We start from the raw sequence: 20,309 nt of genomic DNA, 5'->3' as shown, positions 1-20,309 counted from the left end.
CTAGTTCAGTTCTAGTTCAGTTCTAGTTCAGTTCTAGTTCAGTTCTAGTTCAGTTCTAGTTCAGTTCTAGTTCAGTTCTAGTTCAGTTCTAGTTCAGTTCTAATTTCATTAATAATTAATCTATGATTTTTTAAATTTGTTAAGAAAATTGCATCATTTCTTTCAACTATTATCTTTAATGATAAGATTAAAAATTATAACAAATACGAATAACATTTCCTTTAAAAGTAAAACTGTAACTATCAATGAAGTATGAACTGTTGATCTCAAGTGTGTCCCATTAAACTAAATAAAATGAACATCCTGCTAAACTAAAATGACATTTTATCCTAAACTTTTCTTTTATTAAATTTACCAATAACATTTTATGAAAAATTTTAATCCACTTTACTTGATAGTACCTAGATACGTAGTAATTAAAACTTTCTATAAATAGCAATTTAATAAATAAATAATCATTTATCATAGTTAGAACAACTACGTAAACATTTTTCCTATTACAAATACAAATATAACAAATAAATGTCTAATTATCAATTACATATAATAAATAGACATCAGGTGTGGAAAATTGGGAACTGAAAATGTTTACTGGTCACAAAATGGATTTAAGCATAAAAAGGTCCAAAGGAATTCGCTTTTAAATCATAAGAAATTAACAGTTTAAACTTTTGTACTTAAACTTTAAGCCGAGAGTAAAATAACGAGAATTCATTCTTTCACAGTTTCATGTGTAACTAATTATATACGACATTAATTAACCAGATATTCAAGATCTTATAAAACTATTAATAATAATTAAGTAATAATTAAGTAATTTTTTTACGCGCAATTTAGAGACAGTTAAAAATGGACTTTAAACTTTAGTATGTAAATATTAAACTTTATATTACAAATATAATTAAAGTGCTAGTTCTCATTTACATGATATTAATAATAAATTATAAAATGACCTTTAATTTAAGTGAAAATCTAATTAAATTAAATAGTTTACTAACAATAATACCAAGAGTTTTAGAAATAGAATATAATAATGAAGAGACACTTTTTTGTATAAAACGAAGGGCAATTTCATTGTCAAATTCTATTAAAATGATAACAAGTTTTATTACTTTTAAATCTTTAAAATTAAAAAAACACTTAGAACAAGTCTAAAGGAAATTAGTCGCTAGTTGTTGTTATTTAAAGTAGAAAGTTTTTAAAAAAAAATGTTGATAAACAATCATCATCGTGTCAAAGCAAATTTACTTAATCACACACTTGCACACATATTATCATTGTATTTGTGTCAAATCATTGTGATATGGGAAAAATTATATTTAATAAAAGTGCATAATAATTGAAGGATTACACAATTAAATTAAACAGATTCTGATAGAAAAAAAAGAAACTTAATAAAACCCGTAACACACTTCTTTTTCAGAAATGAAAACATTTTACAAATTTTGATTGATTAAATACATATTTCCCTCACTCCACCCACATTATTTCTTTTCGTCATTGTGTTTAAACAAATTCATTCTACGTCGTTTGTATTTTTCAATAAATTTCGTTCATCAATTACATATTTAGTTTTAAAAGTTCTTATTAATCTTTGTTGTTTTATTACTATTTTCTGCTGCCGCTACAGCTGCTGCTGAGCTCGTTTTACTTACCTCGTTAAGGAAAGCGGTCACGTCATACACGTTGTTGTGAATTACGAACCAATTATTTTCCTTGCTATTGTGTTCGGCCACTTCACTGCGTTTGTAGTATTTAACATTTTCTGCTGACATTTTGCTTAAAGATTTTTATTAATTAATACGTTTTAAATTAGATATTTTTTCTATAAGGTGAATACAAAGATCAATGTTCTTGAATCTTCCTTTTTTATTATTGAATTGTTTAACAACTTTTTTTCTTTCTTCTTTGTGTTTAGCTTTGAAAAGCTACTCCGGTCACTGTTCAATAGGTAATGTATGTTTTTCTTATTTTTTATTCGCAGTATCACTATTTTTGTGTGGTTCGATTACTTTCGTGTGGAAAAAAAAAGTAGAAATACGTCAGATTTTCGAAAATGAGCTGTGTTTAGTTGTTATTTACCAAAACGGGTGATTAATTGGCAGGGTTGTATTTAGTGTGGCCAGACTGGGTTGTATAATAAAGTAGTAGGACCGTTAGTGACTGTGATATTTAAATGTTATTTCTTTGTTATACTGTTTATATGAATGCTTTGCTACGTTTTCATATAATTTTTATATTTGCATTTCATGGGAGAAAACACTATTATTATACACATTTTTCACTTTGTAAGGACCATAATTTATGGTTCTTTCATTCATTTATATGAGTTTATAAATTTTCCATAGAAACATTCGGTCTTCTAGCTTTTATATATTCTCAGATATACGAATTTTAGTATTTAATTTATGTGGAAGTTTCAACGCTTATTTTTGCTTGTTCAACCATTTTTTAAATGTTCGTATAAAAATTCTATCTGCAATACTTCCCTAGTACTGCTTCTAGTGCTCCCATTATTCCTTTAAATAGTTTATTTGGATTTCAATGTTACCCGTACAAACTAGCGATTACGTTCATATTGGATGTGCCACGCCTATATTTGTAATCTGCAAATTTATTACAAAATATTGAAATGGATGACATATTTGTCTGTGAAAAATTTGATGATTCCAGCATTAAGGATATACAAATTTTCGTATTTTATTCATATGGGGGAGAGGGTGTATCCTCCCTCTATTAGTATTCCTTAAATTTTTCGTCCAAATGTACAATGTTCCGATATATTCGATTTTTGGAGAAGTGAGCATTTGACTTCTCCTACTTGAAATTCAAAATAAAGAGTAGGCTGTAGTTCCTTCAGATATAGAAAACATACACAGAACATCTATCTATCTATCTATCTATCTATCTATCTATCTATCTATCTATCTATCTATCTATCTATCTATCTATCTATCTATCTACCTATCTATCTATCTATCTATCTATCTATCTATCTATCTATCTATCTATCTATCTATCTATCTATCTATCTATCTATCTATCTATCTATCTATCTATCTATGTATCTATGTATCTATGTATCTATCTATCTATCTATCTATCTATCTATCTATCTATCTATCTATCTATCTATCTATCTATCTATCTATCTATCTATCTATCTATCTATCTATCTATCTATCTATCTATCTATCTATCTATCTATCTATCTATCTATCTATGTATCTATCTATGTATCTATCTATGTATCTATCTATGTATCTATCTATCTATCTATCTATCTATCTATCTATCTATCTATCTATCTATCTATCTATCTATCTATCTATCTATCTATCTATCTATCTATCTATCTATCTATCTATCTATCTATCTATCTATCTATCTATCTATCTATCTATCTATCTATCTATCTATCTATCTATCTACTATCTATCTATCTATCTATCTATCTATCTATCTATCTATCTATCTATCTATCTATCTATCTATCTATCTATCTGTCTGTCTGTCTGTCTGTCTGTCTGTCTGTCTGTCTGTCTGTCTATCTATCTATATATTTCCGTATCCATGCAACATCCAACCCTGTTTTGCATTTAATCAACATTGCAATTCCCCAAATTCATGTATTTCTATTCCTCTTCACTAGCTTTTCCATGATACTCGAACATGCGCCCTAACAGCTTCGTGACTGTTTGTTTTTATATACATTTCCTTACCACCAGTATTCGTAATTTCAGTTGCTGCTCCCACATTCTGCTGATGGTGGTTGATTTTCCTAGTTTTTGTTACTTTCATTTGGCAAAGGATATTTCAAAGTCAAATAGAGAATTTCACCGTTTTTTCTTAACAGGATAAGACGCACTTTTCTTTCTACGTTATACAAGTGCAAAAAGTGTTTTAAATAACTTTAATTAATTTCATTCAATACACCTTCAACAACTACAACGACGTCAAATTAAGAGCAAAAAATAAAATAATAAAAAATAGATAATAATAATTTAAAAACTATTTAATTTTGCATTTAAAAGTAAAGTGAATTAACAAACAAATATCTTTGGTGAGTAAAATTTTAAAGGAAAATTGTGAAAATTTTAAACATTAAAAAGAAGTAAATAAAATGTATATTACGCAATACTAAAATAGGAGTATAAAACCATTAAGTAATTACTTTTCTTGATTATTGTACAAAGTTAGTATTAAATTTTGGAGTTTTGTAGAAGTAATTAATTAAAAATTAATAATTTAATTGATTTTCCATTGTATTAATAAACAAGGTGTGTTTTTAGAACATACATAGATTTAAAAATGTTTAAACAAATTATATTGATGCGGTTGAAAAGTCTAGTCTATAGTCTAGTCTATAGTCTAGTCAATAGTCTAGTCTATAGTCTAGTCTATAGTCTAGTCTATAGTCTAGTCTATAGTCTAGTCTATAGTCTAGTCTATAGTCTAGTCTATAGTCTAGTCTATAGTCTAGTCTATAGTCTAGTCTATAGTCTAGTCTATAGTCTAGTCTATAGTCTAGTCTATAGTCTAGTCTATAGTCTAGTCTATAGTCTAGTCTATAGTCTAGTCTATAGTCTAGTCTATAGTCTAGTCTATAGTCTAGTCTATAGTCTAGTCTATAGTCTAGTCTATAGTCTAGTCTATAGTCTAGTCTATAGTCTATCTATAGTCTAGTCTATAGTCTAGTCTATAGTCTAGTCTATAGTCTAGTCTATAGTCTAGTCTATAGTCTAGTCTATAGTCTAGTCTATAGTCTAGTCTATAGTCTAGTCTATAGTCTAGTCTATAGTCTAGTCTATAGTCTAGTCTATAGTCTAGTCTATAGTCTAGTCTATAGTCTAGTCTATAGTCTAGTCTATAGTCTAGTCTATAGTCTAGTCTATAGTCTAGTCTATAGTCTAGTCTATAGTCTAGTCTATAGTCTAGTCTATAGTCTAGTCTATAGTCTAGTCTATAGTCTAGTCTATAGTCTAGTCTATAGTCTAGTCTATAGTCTAGTCTATAGTCTAGTCTATAGTCTAGTCTATAGTCTAGTCTATAGTCTAGTCTATAGTCTAGTCTATAGTCTAGTCTATAGTCTAGTCTATAGTCTAGTCTATAGTCTAGTCTATAGTCTAGTCTATAGTCTAGTCTATAGTCTAGTCTATAGTCTAGTCTATAGTCTAGTCTATAGTCTAGTCTATAGTCTAGTCTATAGTCTAGTCTATAGTCTAGTCTATAGTCTAGTCTATAGTCTAGTCTATAGTCTAGTCTATAGTCTAGTCTATAGTCTAGTCTATAGTCTAGTCTATAGTCTAGTCTATAGTCTAGTCTATAGTCTAGTCTATAGTCTAGTCTATAATTTAGTCTATAGTCTAGTCTATAGTCTAGTCTATAGTCTAGTCTATAGTCTAGTCTATAGTCTAGTCTATAGTCTAGTCTATAGTCTAGTCTATAGTCTAGTCTATAGTCTAGTCTATAGTCTAGTCTATAGTCTAGTCTATAGTCTAGTCTATAGTCTAGTCTATAGTTTAGTCTATAGTCTAGTCTTTAGTCTAGTCTATAGTCTAGTCTATAGTCTAGTCTATAGTCTAGTCTATAGTCTAGTCTATAGCCTGGTCTATAGTCTAGTCATTATTCTAGTGTATAGTTTACACTATAGACTCGTCTATAGTCTCATCATTAGTCTAGACTATGGTATAGTCTATAGTCTAGTCTTGTTTATAGTCTAGAAAATATCAATGTTTCGATTATAATTGACAGTTCCTGGCGGCTTTTGGATTAGACTAAATATGACGTTTTCTGGTGAAAAATTTAGTAACACTGATTATTTCTCATGCAAGTTTTTTGTAAATTTTCTGGGAAATTTTATAAATTTTCCTCTGACTAGATGATATATAACAAAAAGACACTTTCATAGAAAGTATGATTTTTATGTTTTCAGAATATGGTTTATGTACGAATGTATAAGTAACACGTTTTTGGCAATAATTCAAAATGAATATCATGCAGCTGGACACATTTAACACCATTCACATTGAAAATTATCTCACAAAATAGTTTATGTCAAGTGTTTTCTTTTGAAAGAAAATAAGAAAAAAACGTCAAACATTTTAAAGGTAAATGAAAACAAATATGAATATATAGGTCTTCAAGGCCGACCCAAAACCGATATAAAGTCATAAAAGCATAGATCGATTATGGAAAAATAATCCCAGAAACTTGTATAACATGATTTCTTGATATTAATGATAATGAGTTTGATGAAAGTTAATCAAGAGGATCTTAGTATGACCAACAATAAGCCGATATCTATTCTATCTTATAATAACATTTTTAAGAATCAAAAGTCAATAAACAAATCGCAAATAACGTAAAAAGTTATATCAATGTTATGTATATTTTATTAACTATTTAAATTTGATATAAAATTATAAATTACTTATGAATAACAAATTCAAATTAACTCACAGGAGAATTAATCAGTTGTCTCTAAGGAAAGGTAACTAGCTAATCAAAGGTTATTTACTTTTTTTATCGTCTCCCCCCCTTTTCTTAATAGTATACAAAAAAAATATTGTATTATTTATTCTAGGTCACACTGTTGCTAGTGTTTTCTTTCTGTTGATATTTATATTAAGAACAAACCATTTAAGTATATTTGGTTCATGTTAAATATTAATAACAATATAATAAAACTCGATAATTTTTTATATTTTCGTTATAGTTTCTTCTTTTATAGAGAAAGACGAATTTAGGGAGTGGCTTTTGTTTAACAAAACTCTTGTAATTAATAAATATGCGTAGTTTAAAAAAAGGAATATATACAATATTTACAGAAATTTGATAGTAGTAGTAGGACATTCTAATATTTAAATATGTCATTATTTAAATAAACATTTTAAAATCAATTGAAGATAATGAAATGGTTGGTAATTTATCTGACTAGAATTTTATAATGCAAATAATGTTAAAATGTTCTTTAATTTAAAATTTTTTAACTGTCTTAGCCTACCGGGTTTTTGGGCGAGATAATGTTATTTAGAGCCATCAGAAGAAATTTCAAATATATTTTATTACTATTTTATTGTTGCAGTCTATAATATATATTCAATTCTAGACTATAGACTATTCTATAGTAATAACTATAGACTATTCTATAGTCAAGACTTAGACTATTCTATAGTCAAGACTATATACTATTCTTTACTATTCTATAGTCAAGACTATATACTATTCTTTACTATTATATAGTCAAGACTATAGACTATTCCTTATTCAAGAATATATACTATTCTATAGTCAATACTAGTCAATTCTATATTCAAGACTACAGACTATTCTATAGTCAAGACTGTAAACTATTCCATAGTTATGACTATAGAGTCTTCCATAGTCAAAACTATAGACTGTTCTATAGTCAAGACTATAGAGTGTTCTATAGTCAAGACTATAGATTGTTCTATAGTCAAGACTATAGACTGTTCTATAGTCAAGAATATAGACTGTTCTATAGTCAAGACTATGGACTATTCTATAGTCAATACTATAGATTGTTCTATAATCAAGACTATAGACTGTTCTATAGTCAAGAATATAGACTGTTCTATAGTCAAGACTATGGACTATTCTATAGTCAAGACTATAGACTATTCTATAGTCAAGACTATAGACTATTCTATAGTCAAGACTATAGACTATTCTATAGTTAAGACTATAGACTATTCTATAGTCAAGGCTATAGACTATTCATTATTCAAGACTATAGACTATTCCATTGTCAAGAATATATACTATTCTATAGTCAAGACTATAGACTATTCTATATTCCAGACTACAGACTATTCTATAGTCGATACTATAGACTATTCTATAGTTAAAACTTTAGACTATTCTATAGTCAAGATTGTAAACTATTCCATATTTATGACTATAGACTATTCTATAGTCAAGACTATAGACTATTCTATAGTCACGATTATAGACTCATCTATTCTCTATTCTATTTTATTAGTCAAGACTATAGACTATTTTATAATCAAGACTACAGACTATTCTATATTCAAGACTATAGACTATTTCTATAGACAAGACTGTAGACCATTCTATAGTCAAAACTATAGAATATTCCATAGTCAAGACTTTAGACTATTCTATAGTCAAGACTATAGACTATTCCATAGTCAGGACTATAGACTATTTTATGGTCAAAACTATAGACAAGACTATAGACTATTCTATAGACAAGAGTATATACTATTCTATAGTCAAGACTATAGAGAATTCTATAGACTATTCCATAGTCAAGACTATAGAATATTCCATAGTCAAGACTATAGACTATTTTATAGCCAAGACTATAGACTATTTTATAGTCAAGACTATAGACTATTCTATAGTCAAGACTATAGACTATTCTATAGTCAAGACTATAGACTATTCTATAGTCAAGACTATAGACTATTCTATTGTCAAGACTTTAGACTATTCTATAGTCAAGACTTTAGACTATTCTTTAGTCAAGACTATAGATTATTCTATAGTCAAGACTATAGCCTATTCTTTAGTTAAGACTATAGACTATTCTATAGATAAGAGTATATACTATTCTATAGTCAAGACTATAGAGTATTCTATAGACTATTCCATAGTCAAGACTATAGACTATTCTTTATATATTTTATAGTCAAGACTAAAGACTATTTTATAGTCAAGACTGTAGACTATTCTATAGACAAGACTATAGACTATTCTATAGTCAAGACTATACACTATTCTATAGTCAAGACTATAGACTATTCTATAGTCAAGACTATAGACTATTCTATAGTCAAGACTATAGACTATTCTATAGTCAAGACTATAGACTATTCTATAGTCAAGACTATAGACTATTCTATAGTCAAGACTATAGACTATTCTATAGTCAAGACTATAGACTATTCTATAGTCAGGACTATAGACTATTCTATAGTCAAGACTGTAGACTAGTCTATAGTCAAGACTGTGGACTAGTCTATAGTCAAAGCTATAGACTATTCTATAGTCAAGACTATAGACTATTCTATAATCAAGACTATAGACTATTCTATAGTCAAGACTATAGACTATTATATAGACTATAGACTATTCTATATTCAAGACTACAGACTTTTCTATATTCAAGACTATAGACTAATTCTATAGTCAAGAATATAGATTATTCTATAGACAAGACTATAGACTATTCTATAGTCAATACTATAGACTATTCTAAAGTCAAGACTATAGACTATTCTAAAGTCAAGACTATAGACTATTTTATAGTCAAGACTATAGACTATTCTATAGTCAAGACTATAGACTATTATATAGTCAAGACTATAGACTATTTCTTAGTCAAGACTTTTCTTTTCAGTTTGCTTATTGCAATTTGCTTTTTAGTTTTCATTTCTTTAGACATTTTTAGACGCAATATTTATTAATTGTTTATAGTTTTCTAACAAAATCGATTTAAATAAATTGAATGAGGTCATTGTACGTTATATTCGGTATGAGAATAAAAACAAAAACAACCTTAGACAAATACTACATATGCAATTTTGAGAAGAAAAAAGTTTTTGTTATTGTTTAACAAGGAATTATTAAACATGCGGTGACAAAATGCAAATTTATGTAGAATTTTGTATGGGAAACAAAACAATGGATAAATTTATGATTTTTTTTTATTTAAATTTAGTAAAACGTAATTATATTTACTTTACTCCATCCACCACATTCATCCATATTGTAGCTCTACTGACCACACTTTTTTATTTATTATTTATTATTATTTTTGTTAGTGTATTTTATATCCAAACACAAATATACATCCATCCATCCATTCATTTATTCATACATATGGATGTATGTATCTATGTACCGTCTGTCCGTTCGACTAAAAGATACAACACATTGATACATAAGTACATCGTTCATTTAAAATGTCTGTCTGTCTGTCTGTCTGTCTGTCGATACATACATTGGAATATGAATATAAAAATTTTTATATTTTTTCGAAAAAATACACAAATTAAACAAATCGAGTAGTTATTTTCTCTTGAATATTCCAAGTGAATTAACGTGAAAAATTAAAGAAGAAAATTATTGTGTGTGCAACAGAAATAAGAAAATAATATTTGTTTCCATAAATCATTTTTCCTTAAAATAACCATTTGACATCATTATATTTTTGAAAATTTTTGCCAAATAACAACAAAATAAAAAAAAAAACACAAATCAATAATAATGGAACCGTAAGTGTTTGCAAAATAAAATTTAATTATTGTAATTTAGTTAAACTACATAAGTATTTACAACTATTGAGTGTTTTGTTTGTAAAATTTACCTTTAAAATGAATTTATCAATAAATATTTTCAAAATTAATTTTGAAGTGTGAATAACAGAACAGAACTTGGCAACAGTAAAAGAAATAAGTTTGCAATAAAATAATTATATAAAAACAAAAATATTAGTAAAATTGAAATATTGAAAGTTTTACATTTTAATTTACATTTAAAAAATGCTCTGGTAGAAAGTAGCTTACGAAATGGTGAAAAACTAAAGTGATTTTGAAAATTATATGTCAACAAGACACCGATTTTCAAATAATATCAAACAAATCTGACATTTTTCCTAAATTCTAAAACGCCCTCTATAGACAAATTTCCCCTATTTGTTAAGTATACAGATACTCCTTGTTAGATTCACTTAACAAGTTCCCACTGTAATCTATTTTACTCACTAGACTAGAATAATTTGACGTTAATACATAAAGACTATTGACATAAGCATCGCACATTCATCTTTTTTTTAAAATTATTAGAAAAATATAAACTGCAAAAAAAAGAACGCATAAAATCTAAAAAAAAGACCAATTTTGGCAACAGCCAGAGAAAATCTATACATATTTTAAAATTGTAATTAATATTGAGGTCAGTTTAATATTGTTCAAAATATTTCGGACATCTATAGATTTCAAATTTAATTGCCAAAATCTTATTTAAATGTTTTTTTTTTTAATAAAAATAAAAGATTATTTTAAATACAATGTAGTATAGACTATTCTACAGTCTGTTCTAGTCTATCCTATAGATTATTCTATAATAAAGACTGATCAATTGCCAAAATTATAGACTAAACTATAGATCTTATATATATCGAGACTGATTAACTAATCTATAGTCCAGAATATTGATTAAACTATACGTAAGACTATTAACTTAACTATTGCCATGACTATAGACTGATCTTAAGACAAGACTATAGACTGATCTATAGTCAAAATAATAGACTGATCAAAAGTCAAGACTATAGACTGATATATAGTCAAGACTATAGACTGATCTTAAGACAAGACTACAGACTGATCTATTGTCAAGACTATAGACTGATCTATAGTCAAGACTGTAGTGTGATCTATAGTCAAGACTGTAGTGTGATCTATAGTCAAGACTATAGACTGATCTATAGTCAAGACTGTAGTGTGATCTATAGTCAAGACTATAGACTGATCTATAGTCAAGACTATAGACTGATCTATGGTCAAGACTATAGACTGATCTATAGTCAAGACTATAGACTCATCTATAGTCAAGACTATAGACTCATCTATAGTCAAGACTATGGACTCATCTATAGTCAAGACTATAGACTGATCTATAGTCAAGACTATAGACTGATCTATAGGCAAGAGTATAGACTAATCTATCGTCAAGACTATAGACTGATCTATAGTCAAGACTATAGACTGATCTATAGTCAAGACTATAGACTGATCTATAGTCAAGACTATAGACTGATCTATAGTCAAGACTATAGACTGATCTATAGTCAAGACTATAGACTGATCTATAGTCAAGACTATAGACTGATCTATAGTCAAGACTATAGACTGATCTATAGTCAAGACTATAGACTGATCTATAGTCAAGACTATAGACAGATCTATAGTCAAGACTATAGACTGATCTATAGTGAAGACTATAGACTGATCTACAGTCAAGACTATAGACTGATCTATAGTCAAGACTATAGACTGATCTATAGTGAAGACTATAGACTGATCTACAGTCAAGACTATAGATGATCTATAGTCAAGACTATAGACTGATCTATAGTCAAGACTATAGACTGATCTATATTCAAGACTATAGACTGATCTATAGTCAAGAGTATAGACTGATATATAGTCTAGACTATAGGCTGATCTATTGTCAAAACTATAGACTGATTTATAGTCAAGGCCATAAACAGATCTGTATTCAATACATGGACAATATATGGAGTATAATCTAGATAATAGACTAAACTATAGTCAAGACGATAAAATAAGCTATAGTTAAGACTATAGAATAAACTATAGTCAAGGCTATAGAATAAACCATAGTCAAGACTATAGAATAAACTATAGTCAAGACTATAGAATAAACTATAGTCATGACTATAGAGTGAACTATAGTTAAGACCGATCTGATCTATAATCAAGACTGTAGACTAAACTATAGTCAGGACATAGAATGATCCATAGTCAAGACTATAGACTGATCTATAGTAAAGATTATAGACTGATCTATAGTCAAGACTAAATACTAACCTGTATTCAAGACTAAATACTCATTTATAAATCTAAAACTATAGACTGATTATATTAACCTAAAAACGTGTACATTACATTTTTATTGTAATTTATGTAAATTTCCAATTTCAAATAATAAAAAAAATACAAATTTGAATTTAAAATATACCGGTTTTAACGACATTGTGCAATTTGCATACTTTTACTTAAAATAGAAAATTATTGAAATGTAGTTTTCCAATTATAATATAAAATATTATTATGACATTGTTTGTTGCCAAGTTAGTCTAAGTAATTAAATTTTTGCATTTAGCTAAAATTATTGTTGTTTTTATTCAGTTATTACAACACATGAACTTGCAACAGCAAAGCAATTAGATTTAGTAACAAATAAATAATAAATATTAATGATAATGATAATTATTGTAGTTTTCAACAAGTTTAGAAAGAAATCCACTATAATAATTAAAATTTACAGTAAAATTGTTATAATAGAAACATAATAATACTGAAACACTTGTCTACGTTAAGTTCTCTTTATTTAGTTTTTACTGTGTTTTTCAGCATAGTTTGCTCTAATGATTCTGGACAATAATAAGAATAGAAAAAGGTAATAAATACTGGTAGGACTGTAATGAATATTGCTAAATGGTTTTACGTATTAAATGGTTATTCATCATTTAAGTTTTAGCTTTTTTTTTTTTGCTTTGCACATATTTCTCAATTATATTTATTGATTTTATTCATTTTAATTGACAACATATGGGACAGGGCCATAAAAATTTATTAAATTGTGTTGTTTTTTTATAAATAAAAAAGAATAATTGAAGTCTTTAAGTAACAAAAAAAAAACAAAAACAATTGCAAAATATAAAGAACAATTGAACATGTTAATGGAATATAAATTGAAATTGTTTTTAAGTCTGTGGATAAGGTTGGCAATTAAATAATTCTTAAAGGTTTATGTTTTGCTAATTATTTATTGCATACATTTGTTTAAACTTAATAAACAATTAAGAATTAAACAATTATCTTTTGTTTATATTACTTAAAATGATTGATTGTTAACTTGAACATGAGAAAAATACCATTCTGTTTTCCATTTTCGAAATTGATCTATGACTATAGATCAGAGTCTGTATATTTGTAAAAGATCATTCTATAGTCTTAAATATAGAACAGACTATAATCTTGAACAATAGATCAATCTATAGTCTTAACTACATAAAAATCTATAGTCTTGAACAATAGATCAATCTATAGTCTTGACTATAGATCAGTCTATAGTCTTGACTATAGATCAGTCTATAGTCTTGACTATAGATCAGTCTATAGTCTTGACTATAGATTAGTCTATAGTCTTGACTATAGATCAGTCTATAGTCTTGACTATAGATCAGTCTATAGTCTTGACTATAGATCAGTCTATAGTCTTGACTATAGATCAGTCTATAGTCTTGACTATAGATCAGTCTATAGTCTTGACTATAGATCAGTCTATAGTCTTGACTATAGATCAGTCTATAGTCTTGACTATAGATCAGTCTATAGTCTTGACTATAGATCAGTCTATAGTCTTGACTATAGATCAGTTTTATAGTCTTGACTATAGATCAGTCTATATTCTTGACTATAGATCAGTATATAGTCTTCACTATAGATCGGTCTATAGTCTTGACTATTGATCAGTTTTTAGTCTTGACTACTGATCAGTCTATAGTCTTAACTACATACCAATCTATAGTCTTAACTACATACCAATCTATAGTCTTAACTATATAACAATCTATAGTCTTGACTATAATCAATATCTATAGTCTTGACTATAGATATTGAGTGCATTATTGGATTCAGATAAAGTTTTAAAGAACTAAAAACTAGAATTTGGCAGTAGCGCAGGTCAAGATAATATTTTAATAAATTAATTTATAATTAAGTTACTGTTAAAAAAAGCCGTCATGCTAAAATTCTGATTTCATTTTCAAACAAAGAAACTGTAAACAAATACCTACATGATTATTCAACAAAAGTTTAATACCGTTTTAAAATTATGCCAACAATAGCGATATAAACAACTGTTGCAAATTTTAACATTAATTTTTCTTTGGCTGTATTTTATGTTAAGTACTAGTCTGAGAGTCTATTACTAGTGGAGTACAGCTCAAATTGTAAATAAGTTTGATATTATCGAAACCACACAATCAGAAAAAATACACTCATTCATATAACAAAGAGATTGAGAAAGATTGTTGTTGTAGAATATGTATGTATATTTTCAAAACAAACTAATAAAATGCGTATTTTAAACGCAAAAAAAACTGGTTTATTTATTTAAAATTGAAATATACATACAGACATATATTCATATATAAAAGTTTGCAAATATATAGAAAATGCATTTGTGCAGTTTACAAATATTTAGCCTATAGTTATTAGTCATGGTCGATTGCCAATTTTGGAGATCATTCACACATACATACTAACATAAATGCAGATATTTTGCATTTTTCTTTTCGTATTTTTGTTTGTTATGCATTCTGTCAGCTGAGTTGTAAACAAATATCGTATGTTTGACTTTTATGTACATATGTATGTAGATGAGTATGAATGAGTGTATCTCCTTCATATACAAATGTAAATTGGATAAAGGGGAGAAAACAAACAAACAAACAAACAAAAAATAACGATGAGTAGATATACTACAGACTGGACTGGCAAAGGCAGAGTGAAACTACCATAGCACCATAGACAGAAAGTGGATTGTTGGTTGTTGGTAAAAACTCTCTGTTGATCACTACACAACTGCGTGACGATCACGTATAGATTGCCTGAACAGCTAGCGACCAACCAGCAGAACAACAATAACTACACAGCAGTAAAACAATGTTTTTTCCTCTTCTTCTTTTTTTCCATTTGTTAGCTGTGTTAAGTTTTTTTTTGTTGTTATTGTTTATTTTAATTCAATTTTTTTCTTTTGTTCTACAAGTGAATTTAATTATCTTTTTTTTAACCCAAAACAATTTCTCTTTGCTTGTTTATTTAAATGAAAATTTTCATTGTTCTTAAGGAAAAATTTAAAAAAATTATATATAATTTTCTGGGTAAACAATAATTGTTTTAAATATTTTTTTTTTCGATTTTCGCTTTACTCAATTCGAGTATATTCTTTAAAAGACGCCGGCCTTTTTTTGAATCCGGATTATTATTTTTTTTGTTATAAAATGTTTAAATGTTTGAGCTTAAATTGAAATGTATGTATTTTGTTGGCGTGTGGTTGTCGTCATTTTAGTTTAGTACGTGACCTATACTTAATTATGGACCAAATTGGGCGTGAGGGGCTGGGTTTTTGTTTATTTTGTAAACACATAAACACACGCAGATACGATCACTATTAGATATAGATCGGAGATGGAAAGTTTATTAATTTGTTAGTTATAAAGTAGGTTCTAAATGTTTATTATTAAATGGTACACGAATAACTAAAGAAACTTTACAGCGGATCCAATGAAATGATGCAAATAGTCTTGACTATAGATCAGTATATAGTATCTATAGTCAAGACTAAAGATCAGTCTATAATCAAGATTTAAGATTAGTATATAATCAAAACTATAGATCAGTCTATAGACAATACTAAAGATCAGTATATAGTCAAGTCTATGCATTAGTCTACAGTCAAGTCTATGGAACAATCTATAATCTTGACTATAGATTGAAAACTTTACAGACTTGGCTATAGTTCAGTGTATAGTCTTAACAATAGATTAATCTTACTATATCAATGTTGAAAATAGTCTTGACTTTGGATCAGTATATAGTATCTATAGTTAAGACTAAAGATCAGTATATAATCAAAACTATAGATCAGTCTATAGACAATATTAAAGATCAGTATAAAGTCAAGTCTATAGATTAGTCTACAGTCAAGTCTATGGAACACTCTATAATCTTGACTATAGATCGAAAACTTTACAGTCTTGGCTATAGTTCAGTGTATAGGCTTAACAATAGATTAATCTTACTATATCAATGTTGAAAATAGTCTTGACTTTGGATCAGTATATGGTATCTATAGTCAAGACTATAGATCAGTCTATAATCTATAGATTAGTATACAGTCAAGTCTATGGAAAGTCTATAATCTTGACTATAGTTCAGTGTATAGTCTTGACAATAGATTAGTCTTATTATTTCAAAGAACTCATAACAAAGAAAGTCGAATATTTCCCACGCAAAATTGCCATCCCTGGTGTGTATGTATTTTCGAAAAACATTAAATTTTAATTGTCTGAAAATACATCATCATACAATACATATGTACTATATACATAGGTACATATGTACTTACGTACATACAGAATGTTTATTTTTATTTGAAATGGTAAATTATTTCTGTATTTGAATGATTTGACATAATTTTAAAATTCAATAAGCGTGTATATATTTTTAAAATTTTATAGATGTTTACTCATTTTTTTTGCATATTCTTTTTTAGCAAAAACATCACAATAAAATTATATATAATCGTAAACACGACATTCTTCTTAAACTCAAAAACAGAGTAAACAACTTCTGTTTAAAATTTTTTTTTTTTGGTTTATTATTAACTTTTTTTAAAAACACAATTCAAATCTAAAGTTATAAACGAGTTTGTTTATTTGATTGTTAAAGTAGAGACACGTGTTTGATGGTATAAAACTACTAGTCAATAATATTTACAAAACTTTTTAATAATTTTGTAGTAAACAACTGTTTTATTATTTAATTATTTAGTTAAATATTTATTAATTGTTTTTATATTTACATGGTAAAATTTTACATTCGAATATGCATTGGAAATTTTTCATAACGACTGTTTTGTTTTTCTAATTAGTTTTTCTATTTATATCCTGTTTATTTGAGTTAGTAACATTACCCAGCAAAAACAGAACTTCCAAAGGAATGAAAAAGAAGTAGAATTTACTCCAAGGAAGTACTGAAAAAGACCTATCTATCTATCTATCTATCTATCTATCTATCTATCTATCTATCTATCTATCCATCTATCTATCTATCTATCTATCTATCTATCTATCTATCTATCTATCTATCTATCCATCTATATATCTATCTATCCATCCATATATCTATATATCTATCTATCTATATATCTATCTATCTATCTATCTATCTATCTATCTATCTATCTATCTATCTACCTATCTATCTATCTATTTCTCTTTCTGTCTATCTATCTATCTATCTATCTATCTATCTATCTATCTATCTATCTATCTATCTATCTATCTGTCTATCTATCAATTTCAATGGAAAATTATAATTGGCATCCCCACGCCTGGTAGTCAAGATTCAAATAGTTTCTGGCAATATTGACAAATTTTCACTATTTATGTATGTGGGACAGGCAATTACGCCCCCTTAAAGGTCAAACTGAAAGATCTAAAAAGAAATTTGTTCAGTTTGGAAAAATGTTTATGTTTTAATGCACGTAGTCTAAATATTAGAACAAGTAAACAACATGCCGCGTCTACTTCAAAATTTTAAGTTGAAACACATTTAAATAACATTTATTAATTCTAATAGATTCTTACTTATACATAAATAAACACAATTTCGCATTTTCTGACAAAATTATTTATAATAATTTGCAAATTGCAAACAATGATTTCCATTGTTAACATTTAATTTTAACTAAGATTTTACTGTGAGTGCATAATGTCGTTATATGTTTTGGAAAAATATTGGAGAAAAAATAAACTTTTTTTAAAAAACACACATGTTTACAACAAATCATGTTGTTTACTTAGTTTTTTTATTTTCACGATCATACGGTCAACAAAATTTCACTCAAATCAAACTCAAAGCAACCTTGTGGATACACGTTTGTAGGTAAATAAATATGTATGCGTAAACAAAATAACAACAAATTAAATAAATACTCGTTTTTTTTGCGGTTTTTGAGTGAGTGAGTGAGTGTTAACTCAAACGTAAATATTATTCATACACAGCTACATACATACATATATACATACATAGATATTGTTTGTTAAGAATCCAATATAATAATGCCGATCAAGACCATAAAAGTTTAGTCGTTCCACAACTATTAAAGCTAAAATTACAGAAAAAAACTCCTAAGAGCAAAACAATAACAAACAAGTTAAAACAAAAATAACATTGTAAAAAAGAAAAACTCTCTCTTTAAAGAAAATTGCAAAAAAAATATATTAAACATTATAAAACTGTTTAAATTTAAAGTTAAAAACATTTATAGCAAAAAAAGAAAAGAAAATTTTCAAGTGTTTTAGAAATTGTTTCAAACCCAAACTTTTGTGAAAATAATTGTGAACTGAGTTTCAAGTTTATATTTGAATTTCCTTTAAAATGCCGGTTGATATTTATACACAACAATTTGTGCCACCAAGGTATTTATTAACAAATAAATTAAAAAAAATTAATAATTGAAAATAAATCTAAATAATTTAACTGTTAATTAATAACTTCAAAATGCAAATATTTTCTTTGATTAAATGTGTAATGTAGTTATAGTAGTATTCAGGGATGGCAAAGTCAGTAATATTGCACATTTTTCAGTGTATTTTGACAGCGGAAAACACATTTGTTCTTAATTACGAATTTTAACTAATTGGTCTTTAGATTAATGTAGAGAGTGAATAGACCATTCTGAAGCCTAGACCAAACACTACTAAGCTGAATAGTTTACACACATAGGCAAATACTTCTACTACCCAGTAGTTCGACAAAGAGTCAATGCATACGAAAATGACAGTAATTTCCACTAATTGTTAACCACCTGGATGATCGTAATTCGTATGTTTTGGGTCATTTGTCACGAATGTACCCTTTGTAATCGAGAATGAAGACAGTCGTCACTTTAGTGTCCCCTTTGTATGCGGGAGCGGAGACAGTCGTCTCTTTACTGTCCTCAAGTAACCTAGAGATTATACTCTTAAAAGTTGTTTTTTTTTTGTTGTACTTCCGAAAGTAGTTATTTTACCCATCTTTTGGAGAAATGATTATTACTTTCTACTAATATGCCATCATCTGGTTGACTCAAATTTATAACTTTTGGTTTTCAATCGTCACATTATTGTCCCATAGTATTCTGGAGAGTAGACACTTAAAATTTTTAAATTTTAGTTCCATTAATATCTTTCCACCTGGCTGACTCCAATTCGTATGTTTTTGGTCTTTCGTCACAAATAAACTCTTTGTAATCGAGAATGAAGACAGTCGTCACTTTAGTGTCCCCTTTGAAAGCGAGAGCAGAGGCAATCGTCTCTTTACTGTCTCTTTGTGGGGTGTAGAGTGACGATTGACTTCCTCGTAGGACAAGCCCATGTTAAAATGGTCGGTCACCTGGGTAGTCAGGTGGCTAGGCGCCACCACAAGAGGTAGCTTAAGTGGTCAGTTCGGGACTGTCCCGTCGAACTGCTGGGTATTTAAACTCACCAAGAAATGGTGTAAAAAAAACTCATTGCGGTAAATAGAATGTTGTTTACATTGGAAAAATTTCATTTACAATCTAAATTCTAAATTGAAATATTGCCATTAGTCAATTTTTACAAATAGATATACAATAAAATTGAAATTACTAGGGTAAATGCACCTAATGTCGGCATCACCCAGTAGTCGGCATCTTTTACATAAAAATGTAAATAAATAAGAAAAGCTGTACAAATTTATTAAGGTTTGATCTAT

At 27.7% G+C, this 20,309-nt stretch overlaps 3 protein-coding genes across 5 annotated transcripts in view; 1 reads left to right on the top strand and 2 right to left on the bottom strand.

The window, feature by feature from the left end:
• Nucleotides 1–1,501, bottom strand: part of LOC111688871 (sodium-independent sulfate anion transporter) — a 5,516-nt gene extending 4,015 nt beyond the window's left edge. Inside the window, exon 1 of the mRNA XM_046955705.1 lies at nt 1,462–1,501. Within this exon, the coding sequence (XP_046811661.1) occupies nt 1,462–1,501 (40 nt within the window). The remainder of the gene's footprint in view (nt 1–1,461) is intronic.
• LOC111689337 (cytochrome b5) overlaps nt 1–2,015 on the bottom strand; it is an 18,911-nt gene extending 16,896 nt beyond the window's left edge. Inside the window, exon 1 of the mRNA XM_023451809.2 lies at nt 1,656–2,015. Within this exon, the coding sequence (XP_023307577.1) occupies nt 1,656–1,775 (120 nt within the window). The 5' untranslated portion in view covers nt 1,776–2,015. The remainder of the gene's footprint in view (nt 1–1,655) is intronic.
• A 1,808-nt stretch (nt 2,016–3,823) lies between these two features.
• LOC111679878 (zinc-type alcohol dehydrogenase-like protein C1773.06c) overlaps nt 3,824–20,309 on the top strand; it is a 23,024-nt gene continuing 6,538 nt past the window's right edge. Inside the window, exon 1 of one of the 3 annotated variants that reach the window (XM_046954664.1) lies at nt 3,824–4,063. Coding sequence is in view for 2 of the 3 variants with exons in the window: in XM_046954662.1 (XP_046810618.1) it covers nt 18,972–19,012 (41 nt within the window). In the remaining variant the exon portion in view is untranslated. Of the gene's footprint in view, nt 4,064–10,187; nt 10,266–18,799; nt 19,013–20,309 lie in introns of those variants that run through there. The other 2 variants (XM_046954663.1, XM_046954662.1) reach the window with 2 other exon arrangements.

The sequence above is a fragment of the Lucilia cuprina genome, chromosome 6 (genome assembly GCF_022045245.1).
Source record: "Lucilia cuprina isolate Lc7/37 chromosome 6, ASM2204524v1, whole genome shotgun sequence".
Classification (NCBI taxonomy): Eukaryota; Metazoa; Arthropoda; class Insecta; order Diptera; family Calliphoridae; genus Lucilia; species Lucilia cuprina.
Note: the sequence above shows the minus strand (reverse complement) of the source record. Positions and strands in the feature narration are given on the sequence as shown.